The sequence below is a fragment of the Ochotona curzoniae genome, unplaced genomic scaffold (genome assembly GCF_017591425.1).
Source record: "Ochotona curzoniae isolate NIBS_2020 unplaced genomic scaffold, NIBS_Ocur_1.0 scaffold_3890, whole genome shotgun sequence".
NCBI lineage: Eukaryota > Metazoa > Chordata > Mammalia > Lagomorpha > Ochotonidae > Ochotona > Ochotona curzoniae.
The window spans coordinates 3669632-3686780 of NW_024467115.1; the positions used below are offsets into that span (position 1 = coordinate 3669632).

General features: G+C 38.2%; 1 protein-coding gene across 1 annotated transcript in view; it reads right to left on the reverse strand.

Moving 5' to 3' along the window:
- The window catches only part of TBC1D32 (TBC1 domain family member 32), a 171100-nt gene that overhangs the window by 45569 nt on the left and 108382 nt on the right, over nucleotides 1–17149 (reverse strand). The window contains 2 exon segments of the mRNA XM_040965431.1: nucleotides 15881–15974; nucleotides 16749–16857. Of these exon segments, the coding sequence (XP_040821365.1) occupies nucleotides 15881–15974; nucleotides 16749–16857 (203 nt within the window).

The following is a 17149-nucleotide window of genomic DNA, read 5'->3' on the forward strand; positions in this document are numbered from 1 at the left end:
AAACCCAACCCTCAGACGAGAACATTGGTTGTGTATCTTTCTCAATGGCCAAATGGATCTTCTCAGCTTAGTGCAAACACTTGAGAGATGAGATGCTAGTTCCAAGCAGTAGTTGAATACTAATACTGATATTTTAAACTCTTTTCACCTGCACCATCTATTTCTCAGTTCAACTCAGATTTAGAGGAGGAAATAGGGGATATTTTTATTTTCCCTTGAAACCAGATATCATAAGAAATACATATTTTTCAGTTAGCATTATACCAAATCATTAAGTGTTTATAAATTTGAAAAATTCCTATTCAAAAACTCAATAATGGCCGAGTAAAGCAAACCAGAGGCATATATAAAAAAATAACAAAAATACATGAAACAACTCTTTTGAGACATTAGCCAATGGAAACTGCAGGACTGTAAAATTTCAGAAAAAGGAAAACCAATGATTGGATTATCCACAATGGCCATGTTTACTTCTGGGAGGCACTTGAAAAATCCCTAAGCAGGAAGGGAGAATGCTGGGAAGATCTTTCTGAGATGAACAGAGAGAAGTCAAACTGCAGAAAATTGAAATGGTTAAAAATGTGTGGAACAGAGTACCAGAGAGAAAGAATTCCAGAAAACTATATTTGTAAAGATGACTGCTGAAAGATCAGCACTGCTTGTCAAAGGGTGAAACTCCACAAAGCTGAGCAAGGAACAACTAAGTCACACACAGCATAATTAGTACAGAAGACTAGGAGATGTCCAAGTTCCAAACAATGGAAAATACTAGTTAATAATCTTGGTATTTCATAAGATTGCAAGAAAGGAAATTAAGTAGAGGAAACTCTACTAATAAAAAAAAATCATTTAAAGATTATTCACAAGTAGCTTTGCTGCCAAAAACAAAACAAACCAAAAGTCCAATACTTTTTGGACTTTTGTTTTTTTCTTATTTTTATTTTTTGATGGTTTTTACATAGTTGATGAGGGTTTAAGGGACAAAGTCTACAGGAAAGTTGGGGAGATTACCATTTCCATATTCTTTTTTTTCATTCCTGTATCTGGGGTAAGAAGGGAGACCGAGAGAAGCCACACCCAGCCTCCAAAACACATCTACACCCTGGGTCCAGCCACCCAACACCATCCCAAGGTCCCCGATGTGGGGCATTCTTTGAAGGTCCTGCTAAAGAGGTTTCGACAGTTCAACAGGTCTGAATTACTGCTGATCTCGCCACTCAAAGCACAATGAAATCTCTCCAGAATCCACTGGCTGACATAGTCCACCTTAGAGTCTCTGCCCAGACATTCACTGCCAATACTTGGCAGGGTTAGCTGATCAATTTGCTCTGTCCTTTGTCTTCTGTTGTGATACTAGCTGTCCTCTGCAGTCCCCAGTGTACTGCCATGTCCTCCACGTGCACCTGGATACGCTACCCAGTGCTCTGTCTAAGCCAATGAGGAGGCCCAGCTCTTTGACCTAAGCACACCACGATCAGACCATGGAACCTGCATTTCTCTTCATGGGTGGGGTTCTGAGTTCAGCAATTCAAATGAGGGAATCCCCAAAGAAACTTTATCTGAGGTGATTCCAGACTTGATTCTTGTATGTGCCTACCCATATAGGATCCAACACAGTCTGTCACCCTAGTCAGCTTATGCACACACTGGCAGTTGCAATTGGGGGGCAGTTCTGCCTCCAGGGCTGACTTCTACACAAACTACTGGGTATTACAGCCCAGCCTGATCCTGCTCACCACACTCTCAGCCTTCAGTACGCCAGTGGGAGCAGCCACCCAGTTGAAACAACCTGTAATAACTCCCATCAGGCCTGCCCCCTGCCCTGGTTCTTGTGCTTGCTGGAGTGTACAACAGACTGTTCTAGTCTGTTCGACAACCCATTCGGCTCTCATACACGCCAATGGGCACTAAAGTCTAGTTCAACCCAACCAGCCCCACTATCCAGCCCACATATGTGACGGCAGTGTCACTCTCTATCTAGCCATGCCTGCCCTATTCTGTTCTCATGAAAGCTCACCACACTTAAACACAACATAATTGAGAACATTAAATTAACACTGCCTAAAATTTTTAAAAGAACATTGACATAAACCAAAAATGTGACTCATGATGAGTAGATAAAGCTAATAGAAAGAGACTACCAAAAGACTATGATAAGAATAGCATAGATTCTAATGCAATACTTTTAATGATTTTTAAAAACGCAAACACAAACAAAAATAGATGTTTGAACAAAGTGATTTACCAATACAGGGATATCATTCAACAAAAGAAACAAGCGAATGGTACTTGCAAAACCCGGTATCAAAATGATTATCCTGAAACATAGAAAACAGGTACAGAGAACACATTCCATATTTAGGGAACCACAACATTTTGGTCAGCAACAGATCAATTATTGGATAGAAATATATCACATGATTTGGGCATGTAGCTAGCTTTATAATCTAGCTCTGCGTAAGGATATTTTATGAAAATGACCTAAACACAACTTGAAATCACCATAAAAGCCTCGTTGTTTTGTTTTAGTTGGAGATTCGGCACTAATTTCTCAGTAAAATCTAGCCTTGTATCATGAAATAAACACTAACCTTATCAAGATTATAGTGAAAAAGTACACATTCTAAGTGACTGAATGTACTAAGTGCTTTCTTAACTCACAAAAAACTATCTTTTCTTCAGGCATTCTATATGCAAACAGCTATGATAAAGGCTTCATGCACAACTATTAGCTTGCCTTCCCAAAATGTTTAGAAAAGATCCTCTCTAGGTTCTTTCAACACAATGACTAGCAGGTAACTATTAAGACAAGAGAAAAAAATCTTCTTATATTCTGTCATTAACATCACTGAAAAATAAAAATAAAAAAGGAACCACTAAGACTAAGCTTTTTGTCCACAAAATCCACCAATGATAGCTAGCAAATTTTATATATAAACTAAGACATTTTTGTTATGATAAATATCAATTTTTTGTCCATTTGAGGGGAACTACAGTTTGCTTCTCAAATCGCCTTGCAGATTATATAAAAATGTTGATTATATTCATCATATTGATTATGTAAGATAAGTATAGCTGAGGTAAAAAGAAAGGCTACCAAGAAAGAATTTGAACTTCAAGAAGAAAAAAAATGTAGTATCAATAAACACCAAAAAAATATGCTATTTTTTTCACATAAGACTTACAGTAATTTCTTACTACAACACCAATCAATAACTTTGGTGTCATCTTTATGTGCAATATTGCAAGTTCTTTGAAAGGCACCAAACAAATGGAAGGTCTTTCACATTATTATGATAAAATTTAACTGTGAAATATTCTATTGCTATTTCCATTTCTGCTCACGGTTTTCTATTCTTTAACTCAGGGAAATCTGGTCATCAATTCACATTACTCTTATTATAATAGGGAAGAAAAGACCTTAGAATGATCTCTACACAGAATTGGATACAAACTAGCCTAATAAATAAAGGAATCATTCTCCATATTTGGGAATAGGTACACACTTAGAAGTCTTTGATATGAGTGTGCATTTTTAAGACATGACATTAACAAGAAACAGCACCAGTGAATTCAGTAAAACCCAGGATGAATCATCATCTAAGTTTTCTATCAACAATATTTTGAAAACACAAAATCTTAAAAATAAATTGTAAACATAATAGCTATCAGAAATCTTTATTTACAAATAACTAACAATATGCATTTTTTAACATAAAGTGCTAAAAGCTATAGCTATTACACATGTAATATAGTAGCTTCAATTCATTATTTTTTACCTCAGAACATAATATGATTCTTGCTGACATCTGTTTAACACATGGGACCTAATAATTCAAGACACTGAATTCACTGGCAGCAGGAAATTTATAACCTGCAAAACAAGTTGTAAGTAGAATTTGCTTCAACATACTATGACATCTTCCCTTCTTTCTATAATTCATATTAAGAAATACTACCTCATATTGAAGCAAAAATACACACCCCAAAAAAGGTATGTTTGCATATGAAATACTATAAACTTTAAATTGATATTTTCTCAAAAAAATGTTTTAAAATATTTGACTAAAACTATCTGATAAAATTTAAATGTTTTAATATTATTTGGTGCTCTCCATTTAAAGGGAATGACTATCACCACAGAATCTACTTTTTTACATTGTATTTGAAAGAGAATCCTTTACCAAGCAGAAAATCAGTGTTGTATCATGTAAGTACAAATTAATGGAGGAAACAGTAAGGTAAGATACTGAAGTAATAAAAGACTGAGTTTCAAATAATCGAAGAATAAACAGTTAATACTTTCACTATTTTTCCTACTGTGAAGAAAATGTGATGGGATATTAATAACATGCACCTTTTATGTTACGCAAAACTGACAATACTACTTTGTAAATGATAACTGAAATACACATGTGTGCTTCATGAATGACATACACAGAGGCATAGTTCAAGTGTGAAGCTGTGAGTTCTCCAGAAAATTGGAAATATAGGTAGGAGTATGAAGTTCTAAATTTACTTCAGATTAGCCTAGCAGGAATTTCCAACATTCACTGACAAAACATGTAGGAAACAGAGCTTGAGAGTGGGAAATACAAAAATGGAAGTCCAATCTTTATTCATCCAATCACTTAATAATTATTTATATACTATCTACTACCTGTGGCAGACAGTGTCTTTGCATCATGGAGGTTAAGCTCCAAGAAAATAATCAGTAACAAACACATAAATTCATATAATGTCACAGAAATAAACAAAGGCCCAGAGAGGATAATAAAACAAAATAAATATTTCCAATAGGGTAGAAATATATTTTTTAATAAGTGACATGTAAACTAAGATTAAAAGACTTATGAATAAGAATTAGGAGCAGTGAGTTATACGAATGCTTAGCACACCCATATCACAAATCTGGGTGCAGTGGCAAGTACTGGTTTCTCTACTGCAGATCCAGTTTACTGCTAATGTGCACTGAGAAACAGGGCATGATGGTGCAAGCACCGGGTCACTGCCACTTATGTGGGAGACCCGGCTGGAATTCTGAGCTACCAGTGTCTCAACCTGGCTGTCACCCCATACGCTGTGTAGCCCTTGAGGGAATGAACAAGTAAATGAAGAATTTATCTCTATCTACTTTCAAGTAAATAAATTATTTTTAAAATAAAAGACCAATGGATCCAGTGAGGTAGCCTAGTGGCTAAAGTCTTCACATTGCCTGCACAGGGATTCCATAAGGGTGCTGGTTCATGTCCTAGCTGCTCTACTTCCTATCCAGCTTCATGCTTGTGACCTGGGAAAAGTTTCTCCTTCTCTCTAAGTCTTTCAAATAAAAAAAAAAAATCTTTAAAGAAAAAAAAGTAAAAGATTTAGAAAGAACTATCCATGGGTTTAGTAATTGGCATGATGGAAAAGAGGATAGGCCCATGCCTGTAAATTAAATACTAAAATTGAAGGTTTCAAATTATATAAGTGATATCTAGAAGATACAAGGCACTAATATAACTAAATGACAGACCAAAAAAACTAAGAGTACTAAGAATAAGAAGCCAGGCGTCCACACCGGAGTGCATGGGTTTGATCAGCTCCAACTCCTGAGCCAACTTTCCGTCAAATGTAAACCTTCAGGGGCAGTGGGGCTGGCTCAGGTAACTGGATTCCTGGCACTCTCATGTGAGACCTGAAATTTGCTCTGGTCCTTGGCTAGTGCCCTAGCCCAACCTCTATTTTTGAGAGTATTTGGGTAATACACCAGCTGATGACAGTTTCATTTGTGTAAGTCTCTGTTTTTTCTCTCTCTGCTTCTCAAATCATTTAAATGTGAAAATAATCAATTTAAAAATGGAAGAGGGGATGGACACTGTGGCCAGAATCCCATATAGGTGCCAGATGGAGTAGCAGCACTCCACTTTCTAACCAGCTCCCTGCTACAGTGCTTAGAGAAGCAGTTGTAGATGGCCTGGAAGAAGTTGCTGGCTCCTGGCTGTGGCGTGGCTCATCTATGGCCACTGCAGATTCAGGAAGCGAAAAAGTGAATGAAGAGCTTTTTCTCACTTTCTCTCAAATAGCTTTTAAATACACTAAGTATCTAAATCATTGCTTGATTAAGGTATCAACTAGACAAATGGAAACAAATAAGCAAATGAAAACAAAAATGTTCAACATCACTATCACCAGGGAAGTACAAGTAGAAATGTGACAGAGGAAACAATTCTACTCCAAGGGTGAAATGTCTCCTAGAAGAGAAATAAAAACATTATGTTTACTCAGACAGTTGTGCAGGAGTTTATGAAAACATTTTCACAGTAGAAGAAAAGGTATAACTAGGGGCTGGTGCATTGGCATAGCAAGCTAATCTCCTGCATGCTGGCACCAGCTTCCCATAGGAGCACTGGTTTGTGCCACAGCCACTCTATTTTCAATCTGGCTCTCAGCTTCTATCTTGGCAAGGTAGCAGTGAATAGGTCAAGTCCTCAGAATCCTGCATCCACATGGGAGGCCCAGAAAAAGGTCATGGTCCCTAGCTTCAGATCAGCTCTGCTCCAACTGTTGTGCCCATGTGAGGAGTGAAACCAGAAGATGGAAGATCTCTCTGTCTCTTCTTCTGTTTCTATAAAATTTGCCCTTCTAATATAAATAAATACATCTTTTCTAATAATAAAAAGGTGTAAACAGTCTGAATGTCTAATTAGAACAAAAATATACAATTATGGCATATCCAGTCAATGGAAAATATTCAATCATAAAAAAGGATTGTTATAATCTCATAATGGATGAACCTTGAAAACATTATGCTAACATGAAAGAAATCAGAAAACATTATATCTAAGCGACTCCATTAATGTCCAGTCTCCACACTCAGTGAAACAGAAGGAAGGAGTTGGGTTTTGAATTTTCCTTTTAAGGGAATGAAAATATTGTCTGCAATAATGGCTGCACATAACTGCAAATATACTAAAAACCACTGAATTTCACATAATTTAAATGGGTAACATGTATGTTGTACTAATTATATTTCACTGAATTTTTTACAAAAAGTAAAAACAATCCATATGATTGATAAAAATATATATTATAATAATTATAGAAGGACATGACATGAAAGAAAGAACAGGGATGATAAAAAAAAAAGTGGGAAAGCAATGCCTTTGTTCACACAAGTGGCCTTCACCCCTTTGCCTATTACCGTGAAAGCCTCGACGAGATGAACCTTCAGCGAGGGCTTCATGGGCAATGGATGGTAAAGAGTGACTACTGAGGCGCCTCTCCCTTCCCCCCGCCCCGTACATTCAGAAACTCAGTTTCTGTTGCATCAGGAGTAACTAATACGTTTGAGGCTTTCAATGAGCTGTCCATTAAAATTTCAAAGATCAGAATGCAACAATCAATGCTGAGAGGTTGGCTGCCAAGAACCCTGGCAGTCAATGTTGCATTTCAACTGTTGGATTGGCCTTATCAGTGGCACTGGAAACATACATACATGACGAAACATTTGATTGTACACTTGAAAGATATAAACACAAACTGACTAAATATACAGCAAAGTAGTTTCTTGATAAAAATAGCAATTCCACAGTTAATAGGCTTATAGTATAGAGATATAATTTAGAATGCTGACTATTTACACAACAATAAAAATGTGACCCGTAATTACAGTTAGAAGTAATTAAAAGAGGTGTCATTGTTCAGCAGCTTTGGCCTCTGCTTCTGAAACCAGCATCTCGTAAAGGATCTCGGGTTCTACTGCTTTACTTCCATTCAGTCTCCTTCATTGAGTCTGGCAAGGCAATAGAGGTGGCCTAAGTAATTAGGTCCCTTGCACCGAGATGGGAAACTCAGCTGGCATTCTTGGCCTCTGGATTTGGTCTGGCCCTGTCCTGGCTATAGTAGCCATTTGAGGAGTGAACTAATGCATGAAAGATACCTTTCTAACTCTGCCTTTCAAATAAATTATCTTTTTAAAAAGGCAAAATGGAATGTATCACAGAAAACTGGTCAGTGAGCTACATCAATATCTCCCAGAAAACCTATTTTGAAAAGCTGAGGAAAACAAAAAGAAAACCAAATACATCACTATCTTACAACCTTATGGATTTTCATAGGGAATGCACGGCAAAGCGGTCTAAACTATTACATACACAGGTTTGACTTCTGGACAGTTCTCTTCTTCTCACTCCCCTTGCTTCAATTTTGTCTTCTGCAAAGAATCCAGTTACTACACTAGTGCATGTCATCCTGCTTACCTAAATTCTCAAAAACACACAGAAATCATATTCTAGGTAGAAATTAGATTTAGTACATGGAAACTTTTCATGTCTTAATGATTTATGTATGTGTGTGCACATACTAGTGTACCTATAAACAAGCACAGCATAGATACCAATGTATACATGCATACAATAAAAATCAATCGTTTTTAAAGAGCCATTTACATCTTAATACAGTAATATTAAAATGTCATCAAATGGAGATAACTACTACATGATACATCAGGATTTTTATTTATGGACGAAGATGCATCATCTAGCAGCTAACACTGACGCCAACGAGCTAAGAAGAAGCAATTTAACAGATGAGGAGATGCTAACTGTAGCAAGCAGAATCAATATCTAGGCTGGGAGTTAAAGCAAGAAAATGTTACTAGGTGCATACAGCTGAAGTGAGTTTTCTCCCATAACAATGAAACAATATCCCCAAATTTTGCAGAGCAAATGATGGCTAAAATAACACCTACCAAAATCAGTGAATCATGACTTCAAAATCAGAAAGCCAGGATCATAAGTACATGACACTCACTCAAAAACAGCTTTTGTGTCCTCAAATATTACAAGATTAATCACAATATTTTTAAAGTGCATAATTAATGTTTAACTATTTATCTACATTTAAACAAACACAATTTTATTTGGTTCTATTTTCCCGTTTGGGATGCAGAGATTCCATTTTCGTACTCTTATGTACAAGAAAAAGCTAGACATCAGTCTGAATTTCCTGACAACCTGCTAAGAGTACATGTTCATTGACACAAGTATCAGCCATATTAAAATGAAAAGCATTATCAATTGAGTCAATTTTTGTGAAATTTGTCTTTATCTTTACAAGGAACACAGTAATGTCAGGACCATTCTTTGGGGAAGGATGAGGTACTTCTGCTAAATTGAGAGTAATGTTTTAGTCAAATATATGTTTTATGAACAAAGAAAAAAAGAGTTACTGTCTACTTTGTGGGAAAATATAGAAATTGACGCACTTGATATCTAACTAACTCCCTCAAAACAAAGCCTGTGCCAAGAAGCATTATGCTTGTGACCTATGAGGAAAACACAGAAAACCTCAATTATAGAAACAGTATGATTCAACTGGTGTTTCAACAGCATCCCTGATCCAACAGGTGTGTTGAGAGCAAATCCAAGGTTTGGCAAGGATAGCACAAAAGATGAGAGAGAAGAGTCTTTGTGGATAAGGAAAAGTGGTATGATTTTACTTCATCAAGTTTTTGCAGACTGAATAATTGTGGGATACGAAGAAAGGCTAGAGTATAAGAATGTCTTTAGGTTTACTACCTATAGATCCTGAAGCAAAAAGATGCCATTTCAGAAGTAGGGAAGAATGTCCAAAGAACAGATTTTGAGGGGGTGTCAAACATTTATCTCAATCTCGTAAGTCTGAAATGTTCATGGACTTCCTAACAGAAATAACAAGTAGGTAGCTAGATGAATCCAGATCAAAGTATACACAGAAATACGCTAGAAATATCAACCTGAGAACTACTGAATCCTAGATAAGATCCTTATAACAGCAATACAGCTACTAACAAAAAGGCAACATGAAAACTGAGCCCAGGGACACCATGTGAAAGGGCCAACAAAGGAAACAAAGACTTCATTTTCAGGAAATAAGACAAGAAAAAAAAATGTATATTGTCTGAATGACAAATGAAGAAATATTTGAAAAGATGTCAGAATCATGATGCCCGGTAAGGCTGCCAAGTCTGACCAGTGGTGGCAATGTGGATGAAGTATTACAGCAAAAAGCCTGACTGCCTTGCTAAATGGATGCATGAGACACCGGAAAGGAAATCTCAAGCACCGGGAAAGACAACACCTTTGAGGAATTGTTCAGTAAAAGGGAGAACAGGAAGAGGAGTGCAGTGAGAGGAAAGTAAGCTTCAGAGAAGACATTTTAAATATTCCAGTAAAATACAACTAAGGAAGATACTTTTTCAGTGGGAGAATAAACAACTTTCAGTTGAATAACGGAAAACATTCAGTAAAGGTAACACTCTGCCTAAGAAAATAAAAAGCAAAGGAAATTCAGTTATAAAAAGTTTCATCATTTATCATGATGTGTAAGAGTCTGGAGTATATCTCACATCATATCGTATACAATAAACACACACAATTCTTATTTTTCAACTATATACATTTAGAGACAAAAAGAAAATTGCAGTAAAAAAGACTCTCAAGTAATTAAACACAGCAAAATACAAGTCTCTACTCAATTAGATCTGGCTATACGGATTCAAGAACAGACAAAATGGTCTTTGGAGTGAGTGCAAAGTGATATCCAAGCCATTTACTCCATCAAGTCTAAGGATTCACAGTTAACAGTAGAACAGAAAAGTGTGGAGGACGGTTCTTTTTCCAGATGCTTTACTTCTCTTAAAACCTCTCTGCTAATAGCCTTGTAGGAGCAGTGAAACATGGAGCATGTGTTGGGCACCTGCCTCCAACATGGGAGACTGGATGCAGCTCCTTTTTTTACTTTTTTGTGCTTGGCTCACCCCTGGCTATGGGGTGGATGGAAGCAGTGGATGGAAGGGTCGTGAGGGGTGGGAGAGGCTGTGTGTGTGTGTGTGTGTGTGTGTTTCTGTCTGTCTGTCTCAATCGGTCTCCTTAACTGACTTTCAAATAAAGAAATACTTTGAAAAAACGAAAAAGAAAAAGAAAAGACAGGTGTGGAGGCAGTAACCAGAGACAGAAAACATCCAATTTAAAGCCTTGAATGGACAACAAAGTTGAGTAACAGGATCAAAAGTGAGGCAACAGCCGTTGAACTTATTTAAAATGCAGAAGGATTCCATGATGCTATGCTTTGAAATGAGGGCCATCTGTATTTTGTCAGGACTTTACAGAGAAACAGAACTAAAAGGATGGTGTGTGTGTGTGTGTGTGTGTTTGCACGCATATGTATGTGTGTAGAATGATGTATGTGTGTATTATAAAAAGATGGTTTGTGTGATTATGGAAGCTCAGAAGTCCAAAACCTACAGTGTGGGACAACAGGATTAAAAAAAAATGTCCTGTCAGAAACAGAAAGAAGACAGAATGTAGTACACAAATGCAGAAACTGGCCCTTATGACCAACACTGGCAGTTCATTTACATCCATTATCAGAAAGCTTAAATTAGAATAGTTGCAGGTAATGGAGTAGATAATTCATTTCTTCAAAATGCTTTGGTAAAACACAAATTATATACAAGTTTTAAAGCATATTAAATGTATAAAAATGAATCTCATATACAATAGCTCCCTCTAATAAAAATAATATCAGTATTAAGAGGATAATATTGATATGAGAAATAACCTCTCAAGTTAAGGAATATTTTAATTGTGTATCATTATATTTATTTCAGAAGACCCCACTGTAAAAGCTGACTTCTTATTGTTCTTAGGATGGATTCAAAACATGTGAATATCCACTATGCTGGTCTTACATTCATTCTTGGCTTACATGTTCAGTCTTGTCACTGTCCACTCTTGCTCTCACATTACAAATTTCACATACTCTTCAAATATTGAAACTGATGAATATGTCTTAATTCTCTCCATCTGTATGCAAATGCTCTGTCACAAATGTTTTTGTATTAACTAGAAAATACCATGTCTCCTTTTTTACATAACATTGCTTCAACAGTAACCTGATTATATACTCTGCTAAGAGGCAATATATTTGTCTCTTCAGCATCTGTCACACTGTACCATTACACAATTATTTAATTATTTGAATGTGATTCATGGTTCCACAAATCAGTGAACCATAATATTCACATGGTTGGTCCTGAAGACATAAAACTTGTGAATAGCATAAAATAGTAACAAACCAACAACAACATTCTTTTGAATAGATAAGAGTTCTATATACTTAAAACATTTTAATAAATCAAAAATCATTACTGCTTTTCTTTAAAAAGCAACCCTTGCTGTTGGAACATATTATCATTCTTCAGCCACAAAGAATATGAATCATCTCAACTATACAAATATTTAGTAAGAAAAATTTAAAATTAAATGAAGGCACACATGAACCATGCACACAAGCTAAACAAAGTAATCAATAGCTGAGTGGGATGCACGCCCATGTGGCTCTCCGATTAGTATGGGAAGTCTCAAGGTATGAAGAAAGGTGGCTGGAATGCTTCCATCTTTTATTTTCTCCTAAATCCTCAGGGAGGAAATTGAGGGGATCATCCCTTGCATTTGATGTAGTCTGATGACTCCGTAGAGACCCTGATGTCTCTATGTTCCCAGGGTGTTACTTTGACAGATCTGAGACACTGTTGGCTTAGTTGCACCACTGTCTAGCAATCTATTGGCTGACTAAATCCATCCTTCTGCATCCATAAACTCAGCTGCTTGCTGCAAAGTGTGGCTAAGAGAGTTGTCCAATCTGTTCTGCTTTTAAATTTCTGATGAGGCACTCTATGTTCCCACTGTCCTAGATAATCTGGCTATGGCATCCCCGCATGTGCATCTGAGCATGCTGACCACAGAACAAGCATCAATAACTGAGGAGGCCCAGTTCACACGCACCCTAAGACATATCTTGCGATTTTCCCTGTGGCCAGGGTCTGAGTTCAGTGACTTAGTTGGGGAATCCCTCAAGCAACCCTGTCTGAGATAACCTCACACTTGACTCTGGATGTGACAGCCAGTACAGGCTCAGGCTCACCTGCAGCAGTCAGTGCACATACAGATTGATATCACTGCCTGGTCAGTTCCACTACCAGCCCCATTTCTCATGCAAACTGATGGATGCTGTGGCCTAGCCAACCCAGACTGCCACAGGCTCAGTTATCATACACACCAGCAAATTCTGTGGCCTGATTTGAGGTGACCTCCCATTGATTCCTACCAGACCTGTCCTAGCATCAATTATTACACGTATCAGCACATGCTGCAGCCTAGTCCAATCCATCCCACATACAGCTTTCAGGCACACCTATAATTGCTGCAGCTTAGATCAGCCTAACCCACCCTTGGGCCAAGTAAACACACATGTCAACAAGTGCTGACACCATGCTCAGCACAGTCTACCACCAGCCCTGGCTCTTGTGTTCACCAGCAGGAATGGCAGCCTAGAGGAGGAGTGTCCACAGTTTTCCCACCAGCCCTGAAGGTTGCGAATGTCACCGGATGCTGTGGCCCACTGTGAGACAGCTCTCTCTCAGACTTGGCGTTCAACTGAAACTGCTACAGCCTGCTTCAGCCTGGCTCATACCCAGTCCTAACCCTCACGGGCAGGTGCAGCGCACCAGCCCAACCTATACCACTGTCAGTTCCAACCCTCATGTGAACTCATTAAACCTGGCCTGGCCTATGTTCCATCCTGACTCTCACTTGTGCTAGCGTGTGCTATGGACTGGCCCAGCCATAGATCCAGCTCACATATACACTGACAGGTGCTGCAGCTCAGCTGGGCCCCAGCACTCAGGTTCACCCAGTGGAAAATGAGGCCTAGCAGGGGAAATTCCCAAGTTTCCCTAGTAGGCCTCCTCCTAGCCCTGGATCTCACTTGTACCAATGAGTGCTGTGACCCAGCCTGATATGGCTGGCCCCCAGTGCTGGTACTCAACAGCAGGTACTGCACTCTAGACTAACTGGCCTACATCCGTATCCGCTGTTGTCCAAACTCAGCCCACACACATGCTGATGGGTGCTGTAGTCTTGCTCAGCGTAGTCTGCCTCACCTCTCAGTCCGCCTCACCTCTCAGTCAGCCTCAACTCTCACAGTCACCAATGAGAACTATATCTTATCAGAGGAGTCCCCAGAGTACTCGAACAAGACCGATTTCCAATCCCAGATATTTTTGTTTTAATTTATATAAAGAGAGTATATATTCATAAAGTATATACATGTATACATATATATATATGTACAACCAACATGAATTACATTTGAAAAGCCCATTCATAACCTTAAACGAGAAATTCATGGAAGAGTAGAACAATGCTTTCTAAGGTCACTAAAGTCATATGAAAAAAAAAAAAGATAGTTATAGCAACTGTAAAACTGTGGCCATGTATATTGTGGAAACCAAAGTTTAATAATTTTAACAAGCACTCTTACTTGGTCAAGAACTATAAAACAATCATAAGTAGGATAACAGGGAGTATTTCACTCAATGTTTTTACTAACATATCTCTTCATGGAAAATCTTTTAAATTTATTTATATTTACTTATAATACACTTCCAAAGGCTCAGGGACTTCCTATCCCTCCTCCTTCCACTGATGTTCCCTATTTTATTACAATAATATAGTCCTTCGGAGAACAGTCAGAAGTCCATGATTTTGCTATTTAAGTGTAGCCTGATATTACAGGTATAGAGAATGGCAGAGTCCAGCATCGTATTGCCAATGTATATTTAAGATATATTTAACCCAAGATCTTATGAGTGCTGGCGGGTACTTTATGCAGCCTGGCATGGCCCATTCATAGTCTCAGCTCTGACTGGTAGCTGTCATTGACCAGCCCAGCTAGGCATAGCCCACTCTGTCCTGACTTTCATGTGTGCCATCAGGTGCTGTGGCTTGGCCCAGTCTGGCCTTTCCCTATACTTGGGCCACAAAATGCTGATGACAGCCTGGCCTGCCCCACCCTGCCCCAACCCCAGCTATTATGCTCTGTAGTGGGAGCTATAGCACAGCTGAGGAGTTCCCCTACCAGCCCAGATCTCATGTGTCCTTGTGGGAGATGTGGCCAAGCTTAGCATGGTCTGCCCCTAGTCCTGTCCTTCATGTGCTGACAGGTACTGCAGCCAGCCTGTCCTTGGCTCCTGTGAGTGTCAGGTGAGTTCTTGTCAGGTAAGTTCCACGGTCCAATTTGGTTAGGCTGATCACCACTCACAGCTCTCCATGCAAACCAGTGGTTTGCATCCCACAGATGCAACCCCAAAACTCCCCTATAGACTCTGTCTCAGATCTAATTCTCTTGTGTTTTGGTGGGTGCTGCAATCCAACTTGATGCAGCCCAGCCCCAGCTCCAGCACTTGCAGGTGGAGTCTATGGCTAAGCATGACTACACATGCTCCCCAGTCCCAGTTCTTGCAGGCAGCAGTAGGCAGCAAGCAATGCTACTTAGCCAGCCCAGGTCTCCCATGTGGGCAGGAACCTTGGCCTGACCTAGACATTCTCTACAGTTTTTCTCCTCTAAACCAGTGTCTCAGCTCCCTCACCTACCTATGAGTACAGTGGCTGGGTCTGTGGGAGCCCCCAGAAGTCATCCCTTCCATGTCAAAAATGCCATCAGCCACTCCTACATCCCAGGACCCCCTTTCCTGGAAATTATGCAGTCCATCAGCCTGTGGGCCAGCGTGCTGTGTCCTGGCCCAACATTCCCCCCTCCCCTACCTATCTTTAAAACAAGAAAACCAGAACAGGTAACTATGATAGCACACTAGTACAGTTAACACAAATTTGGCATTAAGCAGGCCCAGAATGCCCACCAGCCTTTTCTGCTCTTCTTCCAGCTATATAACACTTGCCTAGGTACAAGGTAACCTAGGCAGTTGCCTACAGCTGGGGAACATTTTCCTTTTCATTCAAATTATAAATTAAAAAAAGCATTACAAATAAAATGGCATTGATAATGAGTCAAGTACCTGGTTTGATGTTGGCATTCCTTGTTGTTTCTGACTGGTAACAGCTTGGCAAAGGATATGATGAAAACATTGGCCATGGATATGGATTGTCTCCCTAAAATAAAACAGCAGATGATGTTAAGGGATATATCAAAATAATATTGAATTTTAAAGCCTGCTGAAATATATTATATAAGTGGACATTTTGGCTTATAAATTCAGTAGTTGTCATTCAAATAAGCATTAAACTTAACACTAAACATAGTAAAGTGAAATACAATAGAACTGTCTTAAAGAAACACTGGATTCAAACATTTACTGAGTTATTTCACAAGTTGAACTGATAATGATAGCTTCTGTACTTTTTTAAAAGGGAAAATTATAATCTTCAAGGGAAATTCAAATATTTTTTCTCATAAAACACTTGTTCTGGTGTTGTCAGTCATTTCTATTTCATCCAGAGAGACAGTCAAAGCAAGAATATTCAGAACAAAAATGACCAAAAATACCTTTATAAGAAACTCATGCAATGTATATCGATATACAAGAATGTATTCAACAACTGCCACATAAATAAAAAATAAAATTATATAATCATAAAAGGTATTACCAATGACAGACATTGCAAGTAAAATCTTCAAAGATACATAGGGAGAAGCATAATATTTTAATAAAACAATATTCTATTGTGCTACGCAAACCCAGGACTTTTTGCCATCAACAGCACTACTCTAGGTTGAAAGTATTTCCCTGTTTCCCAAGCTTTCTCAAGGAACCAAAGTTCAACTCTGTGATGTAGTCACCTACGAGCTGATGGTGTTCACTGTCATTTGTGTTGACCTCTTCAAAACACGACAAAGAAACCTCAATCCTCTCTGACCCCACTCACCTTCTCCAGTGTTCTTGGAGGCAAAATTCGTTCCAGTGGCCCACCAACAAGGCTTATTCTGACAAGGACATGATTTCTCTCTACTGACAATCCATCAATGATAAAATCTCTGAAAAACACACATTCTTTGGTTTTCTCTTTAATTGAACAAAATCTTATTTTTAAATTTTGCCACTGAATTACAATGAAAATAGACAAAAATGTTTAGAAAATGAATTTTTGTTGATCAACATGTATTTAAAATACAAAGGATTAACATGACCGTTTCATCTTAAACAACTGTGAGAGATATAACCAATATATGGGAATATGCTAATCACAGAATATTTTCTTATGAAATGCCACTACATTTAAATAAACAACATTTTGACAGTGATCGTTAATTCAAGATTCTCAAATTT